We start from the raw sequence: 13,997 nt of genomic DNA, 5'->3' as shown, positions 1-13,997 counted from the left end.
ACCACAAAACTAGAGACAGTTCACAAACCAGAGACAGTTTATGTATATCGCTGTAATTGAGTTAACATAAATAAAAGAATAATCAAAAAAGCGCACCGACCAATAAACGTGATTATTTCCAAACGCCTATCTAATAGTAAAAATAAAAAATGTTTAAAGGTGTAACATTCTAATATCGATAGCGATTCAAACGCGGATGCACGTTACACAAGTCAAAGTTTGAAGTCGGTATGCGAAATCTTATAACTTTAAGACAGATATCCAATATTCTCCGGAGCGGAATCGAGCGCGGCGGAACACTCATAGAACACAAATCAAGCGGGAAAAATGAAGGAAAAAGAAACAAGACAAAGAGCCTGCCCGATCGTGAGGAATATTGTAAAATATGCGCTATTTTCGATGGAAATTGTTTTTGTTTTCTACCAACTTACTCGTATATTACTTACTTCAGGCTCTGGAATAAAGGCTCTGTGTGGTAATTGCGTAGTGATTTCTCTTGTCTTCTTCTTCTTCACTTGGACTATTTTCTTTTGTACAACGTATTTATACAATTTGTATCTGCCTGTTCGTTTCTTTATATGATCCACACAATAATAAAATACTGCAGGTATTGATTAAATCCGTAACAAATGTATCCATTCTAGAAGTTAACTTAGGATTTAGGAGGGAAAATTAATAGATTTACAAAACCATTTAACATTAAAGTTGAACAAATTATTATATTTCCCAGTAGTCAGTAAGTAAGTGAGTGAGACCAATGCAGGTGTCTCAAGCTATGAAATTTGGCAGCGTTTTATCATCATTATTATCATATCAAAACCTGTGGACTTCACACGCCTTTAAGAACGTTACAGGAAACTTTCCGGCATCAAAATTTCCTCATGATGTTTTCCTACACCGTTAAAGAAAGTTGTATTGAATTACTTGAAACGCACTTAACTTAGAAAAGTTAGAGGTTTGTGCCGGGGTCCGAAGTCACCATAGCTTCATAGCAGCAATATACAATGCCATATTCCTGTTTCTCTTCTTCCTTAAACTCTCTCACCTCTAAGAGAAGAACTTGCATTTCGCACCCAGCAGTGCGACAATAATAGACTTAGGACGATGATAAGGGTATTTGTGTCTACATAAAATTATTTATAACTATGCTATTTATATGGTAAATAAAACTTTTGCGAAAACAAAGTGAGCTCGTGTACGCACACCCTTAGGGTATAAACTGCGTTAAGCGTGCCTCTCGCGTGTCCATACAAAAACGACCCGCGCGTGCCCATGCGCGTGCACACGCTCGTGAGCCCGTCGCGTGATACTTCCGTGCAATGGGGCACGCATGCACGCGACGTGATCACGCATCACGTTGGACGGGTCCACGCGCGAAGCCCGCTAGCGGGTGCACGCGCGTGCTTGTTCAGTTGACAGCGCTATCTCGAACCGACCGCACGCGCGTGCCCGGCCCATAACAAAAAATGACAAATTTTGATACAGAAAGGGTAATTGTTGAAGTTCAGTGTCGTCCTGCCATATGGGACCAATCAAGCGAAATATTTAAAGACCGGGACGCTAAATCAAAAGCATGGCTAGACATTTGTAAAGTACTGTTTGAAAATTTTGATGACTGGAGTGAAGCAGAAAAAAACATACAAGGTAAGTACCTACACTCTTTTTTTATTTTATAATAACGTAGGTTAGGTAAACTATTCTTTGCGCCTAATTTTTATTTTTAATAATCTATGCAATTAGTTATATATAATTAGTTATTTCAATTGTATTTGTGTCAATTAAATGTTTTCAACAATTAATCCAACTATAAAATTAAAACTCGGAATATTTACAATAATTTACCTATGTAAATATAAAATCATGCTTATATTCAAAACTAGTGCAGAGATACTGCGTATTTCTGAACATTGTGAAATTCGTGTGAACAATGTCCCATAATATTGGTATGGTTTTATATAATTATTGCTCGATAAATTCCAAAGTTCTTTCTTTCGGCCACGCGGTCGCCGCCATTTTGCGCGTCACGAGACAACCAGTATGTTCACGACTGCGAGCTTCACACTACTTCACACTATCGGTGTATTTAGGGTTCAAAATCATTTTAGGGCAGAAACAGTGGATCGGTAGGTAAATAAATAAAACAATTATCAACTAAAATATTTATTATATTGGTTTTAGAATTGGGCTAGTAACTTTGTAAAATAAGCGTGCGTTTTGTAGTTTTGTAGGTTTTTCTTTGACATCTCTCAACTTTAGTTTACAACAATCTAAGTTATTTGGTTACATCCTATGATTTTATATAACTAGATTAGTTATACGCCCGCTTTCAAAGGCAAGAGCAATGGAAGGTAATTGCCTACCATGCAGTTAGTCACGCTCCAATCGGTGTCGCGTCTACATGTGTTTGAGTACCAATAATATTTTAGTAAAAAAGATGCCTACTTGTGTTTTTAGACACTGTACAAACTACACATCACTGGATGTGTAATGAAAGAAAAAAAGTTTCATTTTATGCGTAATTACATAACATTTTACCTATTTAATGTAAGAATACTGAATTTCTTATAATTTTCGACTGTCATGGCGGCGCAACTGGTTACATCCGATGAATTTAACAAATAAAATCATTAGGTATAAAATGTCTGCTATGCTGCTGTCAAAATATGCCTGCTATGTTAATAAAAAATGTGTGGTAAAAAACCGTGAAAATTCAATTATTGAATGTACATAAATTATAAAAAAGCCTTCAATAAATACTGCGATCTTGCCATGACAGCTGTCCGTCTGCAACGAAATAATCTGCGAAGCTATCGCGTAATGTATACGAATCTCTGTGGGTATTTCCAATTAACCCCCGAACTGAACGTATATGGTCTGGTATAATGACAATATCATGAAAGTCATTAATTTGACTTCTTGATCTTATAAAATTATGCAAAATACAAATTGTTTTAAGAAAACAAATTGCTTTGTCTTTTCCAACGTTCAATGGACGATGGAGTATGCGAAATTTATTAGCCATGATACCAAATGTACACTCAATATAACGTCGCGCTCTCGTTAACCTATAATTGAATATTTTTTTTTTGTAGTTTAAATCGAGAGCTCGAGCATATGGCCGCATGACATGGCTAGATAACCCAAATGCTTCATCTCCTACAATAATATAGGGCAAAGCTGCGGTTGCAGCAATGTTGGTTGGTTTATCATTGTGTATTACGGGCAATGCTTTGGCAGGAGGAATATCTATTAAGTCATTGTTGATTTGTTCGTACAATCGGCTTTGTGTGAAAATTGCGGAGTCAGATTCTTTACCCTGCACTCCTAACGTTTATATAGGTAAACTCATAGTTGGCGTTACACATTGCAAGCAGTACAATAGAATAGTAATGCTTATAGTTGTAATAGAGGGAACCACTATGTGGAGGTCTTATAATGCGTATATGTTTTCCGTCTATTGCACCTATGCAGTTAGGAAACTGGGCTTGCGTTAAAAAACCTTTTTCAGTCTCTACCCATAGCGCACGGGAAAATTTTGGTATACATTCTTCCTTTAACCTTTCAATTATAATTTGACAAACTTCTGTTACTATTTTTCTGACCGTGGTTAGTCCTGTCTGATACGCCAGATGAATATCGACGAAGGTATGTCCACTAACTAAATATCTGTAATAAAATAAAATACCTGTGTTATTGTTTCAGTGAAAAAGCTGCAGCAAAGATGGAAAACTGCAAGAGACACTTATATAAGAGTGAGGTCTACTAAAAAAAAACTTAAATCAGGCTCCGGTTCCAGGGCAAATAAAACATACGTTTACTATAACATGCTGTCATTTTTAGATTCAAACTCGAATACTCAAGGAGAAGAATCGGCAGACAATTTTAATCAGTCAGTAGAGCAAAACGCGTCACCGAGAACTTCACAAAATAATACGATTATTGAAGAAGATTTGATTAATGTACCTAGCACCAGCTCCAGCGTTACCAAAGAAACACGATCTTCCAAGAAACGTAAGTGCGAATCGCCAACTGATTTCGAATTAGAGTTGTTAAATTACGTGAAGAATAACACTGCAGATAATATGGACGAAGACTTGAATTTTTTTAAGTCATTATTACCAACTGTAAAAAAATTGAGTTGCTTTAAAAAATTATTATTTCGTACGAAAGTATTACAAGCTTTAATTGATATTGAAAAAGAAATGATTATTACCATTGATGACCTTTCATTAACGCAAAATACGGTAACGAATGATTTAGAATCCTTAAATGTAAGATCAGATACGAACAATGAATAAATAGGTAACAAGAAAGACTTTGAAGATTTGATTAAGACTGTTTAATTATTAAGAACAAAAGAAAGAGAAGAACATGAAGAACTATTTAAGTTAGTAAAAAGCGCAATTTTATATTTATATTTTTCTGGTCTCATGTGCAATTATTATGATATACAAGGGCATTCGCCAAAAGTTTACAAGCCTTGAGGTGTCATGTTCATAAGGAAAGAAACGGGGTCGATTCGGACACTTTTATCTTAAACCCTATTTTGGGGTCAAATAAAAAAGTGTATCAATAGACCCCTTTTTTACTTAATGGACCTTTTTTTTGAACCTACTCATAACATTGCTCCTTCATATGTCCTCTTCTTAAATTTAATCTTTTATGTAGTAAACTGTGATTATGATTGTGATGATAAATAAGAATTTAAAATAATATTAGTACCCGATCTAGTAATAGAAGGGAATAATTAATAAGGGAAATATTCATATGTAAAAACTTGCAATCAATATGCGTCATTATAATTAATACTTTGTAAGGTAGGTATATTATTATAATTAAGACATTTAGACTTATTGTACTGTTTTAACTGTTATTGTGTTTTTTTATTTTAAACTTGAACCTGTGATTTTATTAGTGTATTTCAAATGAATAATCAATGACTAATTGTAACGTAGCGTTTATGCAAGACACTGTGATGACTGTTGTGATTAAGTATATAAAAAAATAAGTGAATAAGTAGGTATAGATAAAAAAAAACGAAAAAGATAAAACTGTGTAATTTAGAAATAACAAAATATAATTAATAAATATAAGAAACTGTGATTAATATGATGATTAATAAGTGTGCGGTTATGTGTTTCGGTCCGTGAACCACATCAAGAAAAACATTTTAAGCCATATTCAGGTGTCACTGCCGAAACAATAAGAACTTCTTCTTCTTTCTTGCTTGATGTGGCTAAACAGTAATGTGACTTACATAAATTGGCAAAAAATATGAGTGTTCTAAACTTTTGTTAAATAATGACTGTTTTTTTACATGAATAAAGATGATTATTAATATCGAAATGTCTTTACTTACCGCAATGTCATTGCAAATCGTTCCATTGGTGATACGATTGACGTAGATTTCAATCGTAGATTGTTAGTCTTCAAATAGGGCTCCAGTTTTGAATATAATTCATCATAGACTTGTAATGAAACTTTAAAATATTTGAAAAAAAACCTTTCATTTTTTCTTAATATACCAAACTTCACCACGAATTCCCCGCACAGTAACCTAGATTCAACGAACGGGCTTACTGGCTGGCGTCTTTTTTTGGCAATTCGTCGTCGCCGTCGTCTTGATAAATAATACAACATTAATTTATCCATTATTACTTATTCGACTGTACACCTCCAACGTCAAAATTGTACTGAGAAAACTGCGTACGCGGATGCACGCGCCGATGCCCGCGCATAAGCACGCGAACGTGCTCACGTGCGTGCACCAGAAGCGTGGCCCGCGACGTGCTCACGTGCGTGCACACGCTTAACGCAGTTTATGCCCTAAGCTGCGGTATTTCACCCCATATCCAACATTCCATTATTATATTATTTAAATAATTTCCCCTGACATGGTGGCTACACAATATTTAATTAAATTAGATGCAAGTAGATATACTTATCCAAAAGCTCTATAATATTAAAGCAAAACACTAAAAACCTTTCCTTGTACTTACTTATCAAATTAGAAGGTAAGAAAAGTTTTATAAAATTTTCAACCAAATTTCTATTTTACAGCGAGTCAAGATTAAAACTCAAACTGCTACAGCTGCTACTAATAAGTTGCACCCAGCACAAAACACAGGTGTGTTTTGCCTATTTAACGTAGCTGACACTAACGAAGATGTTATTTGGAACATTCAAATATAAATAGTTTTCATAGTTTGGAACTCAAGCTAAAAAAAAGTTAACCTTTTATCATGCTATTAACGGACCCGCTGAGACGTACGTAGATTAAGTAATTAAGTTTTGCATACACGTTGTCATAGGCACAGAAAAGTACATCCATCCAATCCAAAAAAGTAATATTCCCTAGACAATCACTGAAATCTCCGGCAATCGCTGATGCCAAAGTTATCATAATATGCCTCTACATCAGTGTTACAGTGACCGTGGCGTCATATACTAGGAAATATTGCAGTTTCAATTCACTTTTAAAAGGTCAGTTTTACAATGAGATACTTCAAACATGCAAAATTTCAACTTGCAATATTTAAATACAGCAGCACCGAGACAGATAAAAACAAATAAAAGCTTTGCAATTAATTAAAAAATCATAACAGCGTACGTTGAAACTTTTGTTACACAAAAAGTAATAAGACTTAATGTCATTAACATAACATTCGTTTACATCTTTGAACAAGAAAATTAATTACTTCCTCGTCATTGTAATATTAAGAATATCACGAAAAGCTCATTAATTGGGTAAGTAATGAAACAAAAATGAAATTTATTTCTTAATTTTTATCGTATCTTGAATAAAGCTTGTGTATTTCTCTGTTGTATCTAATATTATGTCTGTATAGGTAATTTAAAATATTAGTAACTAACTTTGTTGGTTATGGTTGGACCGTTATTTAGGTTTTTTATAAATCCCGTTTGTTTTCTGGGCTAAGAGGTGTAAGTTCTAAGTCCATCGACACGATCCTTGCTAGCTAGCTTGCTTGCTTGAAAAATATATTAAGTCGGGTATAATTATAGCTATTTTTCGAATTTCGAAATTTCAAATACAGTTAACGGTTCTTAAGTTGTTTTCCGAGAAAGTATTCTTTATTGAAAAACTGGTAAAACACTTAATGTCATCCATTTTTTTTCTATCGTCTTAATTAATAAGATTATATTTAGCTTTGTTAGCGTTATTTAAATTCGTTTTAATGTGCAATTGACGGCTAAAACAAGTCGGACAACCTCCGACGAAAATTCAAGTGAGCCAAATACAATTTTTCTATTTTCACTAACCGGCTTTCAATAAAGGAAGAGTTTATCATTTCGGTTGTATTTTTACCTTTAATTTTTTTTATTATTAATCTGTATACATAAAAGGGAATGGTAACTGACTAAGTAATCTATCAAGCCTCTAAAACCGACTCAAATCGCTAAAGGTATTGGGCTAACATTTTCAAAGACTTATAGCGTAGACATCCGTTAAGAAAAGATTTTTAAAAATGTAGCCCAAATTGGGGTTTGTGATTTGTATGTAAATCAAACTTAACGTGAAATCAAACTTAACTTAAGCTTTTGAAATAGAAGTTAAAACTCAAATTTGAAGATCCTTTGCTTACGCTCCGTGTGACTGGGAATACCTATGCCCAACGGTGGGTAACTAATAGTATGTCGCTCGCTAAATAACAATAAAGGGGGGCCATAAACGCCCAACTAGCAATAGCCCAGCAAACGATGTTATCGACTAATTACGTTTACTCGCTTAATCGCACAAATATCGCTGGCACTCCCATTGAGCTGTAATTGCTATGGTCGGGCGTTACGTGCCGTTATGGCTTTTGTTAATGTTAAAACCTGACCACTTGATATTGTGAATGCGCTATTATACGCTTGCTGCATTTGCAACAAAGATCACATTTGGCCAATTTAGAATAGGTTTCTAGTAAAATTACGCAGTTTGGTATGTTTATATTAAGTCTCTGTGGCTCACCTGAATAAAGATGGAATTGTAATAGATTCTTATTCAGTAGCTAAAAATTTTCCTGGTTCTGTTTCCGTGCATGTATGATTTTTTTATTAATTACAAAGCTTTTGTTTGTTTTTATCTGTCTCGGCGCTTCTGTATTTAAATCTTGCAAGTTGAAATTTTGCATGCATATTATATGTCTTGTTTGAAGTATCTCATTGAAAAACTGGCCTTTCAAAAGTTGATTGAAACTGTAATGATTCCTAATAGATGACGCCACGGCCACTAAAGGACTGATGTAAAGGCATATTATGATAGCTTCGTCATCAGCGATTGCCGGAGAAGTCAGTGATTGTCTCTCTGTTATATACAGATCAGCTGATGTGGCTTCCAGCCTGGATACTCCAGCCAGTTAGAAGATTAACAAGCTGCCCAGAGAGCTGCCTAAGCTTGCAGAGTGTTTCTAGAACGTGCTTAGGAGCCAAGGTTTGCTGTGTGCTGTCTTTTTTTATAATATATATAATAGCTCGGAGGACCGATGGACGTTAGGGTCTTAAGGTGCTGGAACGACCCCGTACCGGTAAACGCAGCGTAGGTCGTAACAAGCAAAACTACTGCATCGCCATGCAATAATGCTGCATGGCGATGCAGTAGTTGTTTCAAACATAGGTAACAAATAAACAATCAGTCACAATGACAACAGTTTAGTCCGTAGTCAATAGATGTGTGGATTTCACCCACTTTTGAGAAAACTATAGAGGAAGAAGAACCCGCACCCTCACAGGGGTGCGGGTTTCCTGACAGCATTTTTCTTCATCGTTAAAGCAAGGAATATATATAGTAAGACGGCCGATTGGCGCAGTGGAAAGCGCCCCTTCATTTGTCGGCGTCGAAATGCTTTCTGGCTACCTCTGACCTTTTGGGCAGGACGTAGGTTACGTGGGACCCATATACCCAAACTAAAAACTGCCACGGCATGTTCCTCTCGTTGGTTTTACTAGACGCTCGGGGAACCCTTTGTACAGTTCCCGGACGTCTATCAACCGCCCCAACTGAGTGCCAGGGCTCCCACACTAAAGAGGAGGGGATCGGTATAGCTTGACCCCATCCTCAGATAGTAGGGAGACTTGTAAAGCGACAGGTAGCTTGAGTAGGCAGCGACCCTGCTTTATGAGTCCAAGGCTGTGAGTTCGATGTCCACATCAGGAAAACGTTTGAACAGGAATGTTTTTTCAGAGGCTGAGTGTTTATCTGTATATTATATATATATATATTATTATTATTCATAAAAAAAATCATCAGTAATATTGGTCCACATAACACAAGCTGCGCTTACTTTGGGGCTAGATGGCGATGTGTGTAGATCTGAGAGGTGGTGCCAGGGATCGAACTAGGTCCCCTCCGAAAGAGAGACCAAAAACCGAACCGTTAGGATATCATCGCTTATCATTGCTTCATATAAAGTATGGTCAAAGTCATAAATGTTGTCGTTTAGTAATGAAAACATTCACAAGAATGCTTAATAATACTTACATTAGCCACGTTAGTATTAAAACTGTAGCATTGCCTTACGTATACAATAAAATGGCAGGATGATTAAAATATCCGAACGCATCGCAGTGTGCGGTATTGTCTTTTGTGTAGGAAATTAACGTTATTTTATGAAAACTTTCCACCGAAATATCAAAGGGATTTCCCGTTTTGTATACGGGCCGTTATTGTGCTGTTACCATTGTATCTGTTATGTATGGGATACCTATTGAATTATCTGAAATTATTTGTTTAGCGTTCGCGTTTATATTGTTATTATTCCATTCAGTTTCGATTTAAACCCATAATAATTTAATTATCACGAAAACGACAATTATACGTATTCGATCGATTATAATATTGAATCGGTAACAAAGCAGTTACTCCTAGTTTAGATAGCTTTTTCAGGTATGTGGTAGGTCAATGGTCTTTAGAAGAAGGTCTTTAAAAAAACAAACAGAGGTAGGAAGTGGTGATAGCCTAGTGGTTAGGACTTATCTAAATGATTAAGTTATGTGCTTTTTACGCAATTCGAATATCACTTACTTTAACGGTGAAAGTAAACTTCGTAAGGAAACCGATGACTGATAGCTCACCATAAAGTTCTTAAGGCTTGTGAACCCCACCAAACCTTACTGGGCGAGCGCGGTGGACTACGGAAAATCCTTCTCACTGTGGGAGGAGACCCGTTCACTGTAGTAAGCTGCTAATGGGTCGACATGATGATGGTGAGACAAAAAGCTTTGCCTACTCTTGATTGCACAGGTGAGGAAAGCCCAAGGCTAAATATTTTTTTTTTTTTTTTTATTTATTTATTTCCAACTTACGACTAGTTTACAGGAATTTCCTAATGCACTAGCGTAGATACTGATGCCTACCTACACACTAAACTTTACAAGAGTAGCAAATGCACCACAATGACCAAAATATCTCATGATCCGTAGACGATCGGTCTATTCTACCTCCTAGACGCACGAGGTATTTTGATAATTGTACCTACCTGTTACCCGACTACGCTATTCTCAGTCGATATCTGCACTATCATTAAAAGATTAAGCCGTTTAGGTCCTACTGGACATAGGCAGGTTTAGGGCAGTTTTGTGCGTCTAATGGGAAAGGAATAGTAGATCTTAGACCCTCTACGCTATATAATAATCATAATCTTATCAACCCATTAATAGTCTACTATAGCAGATGGGTCTCCCTCCACGATGAAAACGGTTTAGGCCGCCACGCTGACCCAGTGCGGATTGGTGGACTCCACACTCTTTGAAAATATTGCTCTCAGGTATATAGGTTTCCTCACGATTTATTTCTTCGTCGTCGAAGTTATATTTTAACGTCTTAAAACGCACATAACTTAGAAAAGTTAGGAGTGTGTGCTAGGGTTCGAACTTGACCTCCAGAAAGTAAAGCCGAAGTCCTAACTACTGGGCTATCTCTCCTTCAGTCCACAATACATATTTAAGGTAGGTTAATATCAGGGTCACTTTTAAAATGTGTAAGTAATAGTACTTTATGTTGTATAATGATTATTATGACATTGGGTGTTTTAATGTTGGCAATAAGCTAACTGTTTCAGAATTTTGTGTAATGTATTTAAAACATGTGTGTAGAAACAGTAAGTAATACAATTGGATAAAGTAGTATCCAGAATATTTTAAGAAGAAAAAACTAGACTAAAACTATTATGCCTTACTCTTTCTGGCCACTTTCCTCTAACTCGCTACACAGTAGAAAGTTTGAAAGGAAGTTATTTTCTCGAACTAATCGAAACCTTATTGAAGTCAACGGCTCGCTCTTACCACAGTTGGCTTTTTGGAATTGAGGTAAGATCCATTAAATATTCGCGGTTTAATTTTCTCAGCATTGAGGTTTCCAGTTCGCTTTATAAAGTTCATTTTAAATTTTTACTTTTCATAAGATAGGGTTTACTTAGTGGAATAGAACAGAAAAAAACGGTTAAGTGTCTCTAGCGACGTGCATTGTAGGTTCTTTTTTTATGGTTAATAATTAATTGACCGAGCAGATAGCATTAGTAGAAACCGTGGCTTCAACATAGATATTATTTATTATACAAACACAGAGCAATACTTCGCAGGGCATGAAAGGAACACATCCTGCAAAGCGTTGCCCTGGGTTCATCAACCTCAGGCGTAGATGTGAAGACTGTAATTAATTTCCCGTCACAAAAAGAGGATTTGTATCTGAAAATTCTGAACATACCCGTTCCAACCCGTTTCTTCGTCTTTCCTAACGTCAAAGGTTGTCTGGAAGAGATCGCTTTAGCTATATGTATAATATACTAGCGTACCCAGCCCGCTTCGCCGGGCTAGTTTTTGCTTTATTTTATTTAAACAACACATCATTAAATTTTTAATTTAAGTCTCAAAATATATTAAATCACTTATTTCCCTCCGTATTCATTATCTTCTATTCTCTTCTCGAGCGGGTGAAGATCATTATCTACACCCATGTACACCCAACAATAGAATATTATCATAGTAAATAAAAACTGTATTTGACAGTTTGACAGTTCAAAAATAGGAGTGTTCTGATCGTCACCAAACTTTACAGGATTACTTGCCAGGTCAATCCGGAGATTCCCTGAAAGTTTCATTGAAATCGGTCCAGCCGTTTCGGAGCCTATACGGAACATACCCACACACTTTCTTTTTTATATTTATAGAATATATTTATGTCTTTGCACGCCCCATATTTTATTCTGTTTCTTCTGTATTATATGTGTTAACTTTGTATCAAATGTGTGTGTGCATTTTCAAACAAACAAACAAACATAATAGTAATGTTTTCGTCTACTTCGTTTAATAACATTGTAGATGAACTGTTAGTTTTAAATAAGAGCCGGTGAAAAAAAAAAACACTCACTCAATTTGGATTTTATTTTCGTTACTTTCTTAGCGGCAAAGGCATGTGTTCGTGATTCACGTCCGAAAAACAATAAAATTGTCAGAACACTCTATTTAAAATAAAGATATACATACCTTAAGGTATCACTCTGGTGACAGAAGGGCTGGCTATTTTTTTGTGCATAGAATGAGCCTGGTTGTTCAGCGTGGAAACACAGCCAGTATTCTTGGCACCATTCCACGTCACCGAAACCTTTTTTTACTTAAAATACAGAAAAATTGTACATAAAAAGTTTACACAAAATATACAATTTGGCGGCCTTTTCGCTACATAGCGATCTCTTCCAGGCAATCAATGGCGTAAAAAATAGTTTTATTTTAACAGTACCCAGTTAATATTATAAAGAGGAAAGAGTTATCCACTCTTATATTATAAATTCGAAAGTATCTCTGATTGTTTATTTGTCACTTATGTTTGAAACAACTACTGCATCGCCATGCAACAATGCAGCATGCTTTCCCCCCCCCCAACCAACGAGAGGAATATATATTCTTTAACGTTGGAGAAAAATGAAGTGAGGAAACCCGCACCTGGGTGAAATCCACACATCTATGGACTACGGACTAAACTCTTGTCATTGTGACAGGAGACCCTAATAGTTGTTAGCCCGTTATGGGCTTATGATGATGACGATACTTTACACTTATTAGAATACTGATGCCGAGCAAAAACAAAGCAACGATTCGTTTCTTCTTTAATAAATTAATCGAATGAAATTAATGAATTAGGTGGACCGAATGAATCGAAAACCCAACTCACATACTTGGAATTAAATCTGTTTCGTAAATACATTCTGTATGTGCTGCAATTTAAAACAATGAAAATAGTAAATAGGACTCCGGGGTAATACCGTCTAACACGATTTGTGCATCAAAGCTCTGAAAGGTATAGTTTTCCGTATTTCATATTATTAACAAAAATGTTTTTTAGCTTTTAGCATTTTCTATATCTATACTTTTTACTATTATATTTTAATGAAGAGGTAAGATGGCTCCGGAGCTACTGGAACGATCTTTAGCAGTTGAATTGACTGGTGTTGATAAAGTTTGTGGACATATACGGCACCCACGGCTTTGCTTGGATAGGGTGTGGCATTTAATACAAAAATCTTTTCAAAAAATTGTCTTGAAAACTTTTTTTTTTAATTTGCCAGCGTGACAGCGTGTCAGCGTGGTGGATAACTTAATTTTTTTTGTTTTAATTTTTTATTGTAAACCTTGATTTTTCAATGTTGATTTTACAACAATTATACTAACTATTAACAAGTAGTTTAAAATAAAAGCTTCAATTAAAAGTAGTTTGAAAACTAAACAAAATAAAGTAAACTCTGCTAGTAATTTGCGGGTAGATCCCAAAATAAAAAATCAGCATATTGACTGAATTTAGAAATTCTGACTTTTTAAGTCCACATCTCCACGAAATAAGTAGGTACCGAAATACTGCTATAGGTCCTTATTTTCAACGAGTTCCGGCGTAAATTCACCAACATCTTCCTGCCGAGCATCTTCCAGTGCATGGCAGGGCATTTCAAAGGAAGCTAATTTTACCAAACTTGATAAAATTGTATTACTTACGAGAAGCCAGT

At 35.7% G+C, this 13,997-nt stretch overlaps 1 protein-coding gene across 1 annotated transcript; it reads left to right on the top strand.

Annotated features, from left to right (window-relative positions):
• The first annotated feature begins 1,218 nt into the window (after window positions 1-1,218).
• On the top strand, window positions 1,219-5,488 carry LOC120629286. The gene is made up of 2 exons (XM_039898185.1): window positions 1,219-1,644; window positions 3,703-5,488. The coding sequence occupies exons 1-2, from the start codon at window positions 1,467-1,469 to the stop codon at window positions 4,296-4,298; spliced, it is 774 nt and encodes a 257-aa protein (XP_039754119.1). The 5' UTR covers window positions 1,219-1,466; the 3' UTR covers window positions 4,299-5,488.
• The last annotated feature ends 8,509 nt before the right edge of the window (window positions 5,489-13,997 follow it).

The sequence above is a fragment of the Pararge aegeria genome, chromosome 14 (assembly GCF_905163445.1).
Source record: "Pararge aegeria chromosome 14, ilParAegt1.1, whole genome shotgun sequence".
NCBI lineage: Eukaryota > Metazoa > Arthropoda > Insecta > Lepidoptera > Nymphalidae > Pararge > Pararge aegeria.
The sequence above is the reverse complement of the archived record's forward strand: the minus strand, read 5'-3'. Positions and strand labels throughout refer to the sequence as shown.

What these genes read in the sequence shown, in the direction of transcription:
- LOC120629286 (XM_039898185.1), top strand. Translation starts at nt 1,467, where the DNA reads ATGACAAATTTTGATACAGAAAGGGTAATTGTTGAAGTTCAGTGTCGT. An exon ending in AGCAGAAAAAAACATACAAG is followed by an intron (nt 1,645 to 3,702) that starts GTAAGTACCTAC and finishes TTATTGTTTCAG; the next exon opens with TGAAAAAGCTGCAGCAAAGA.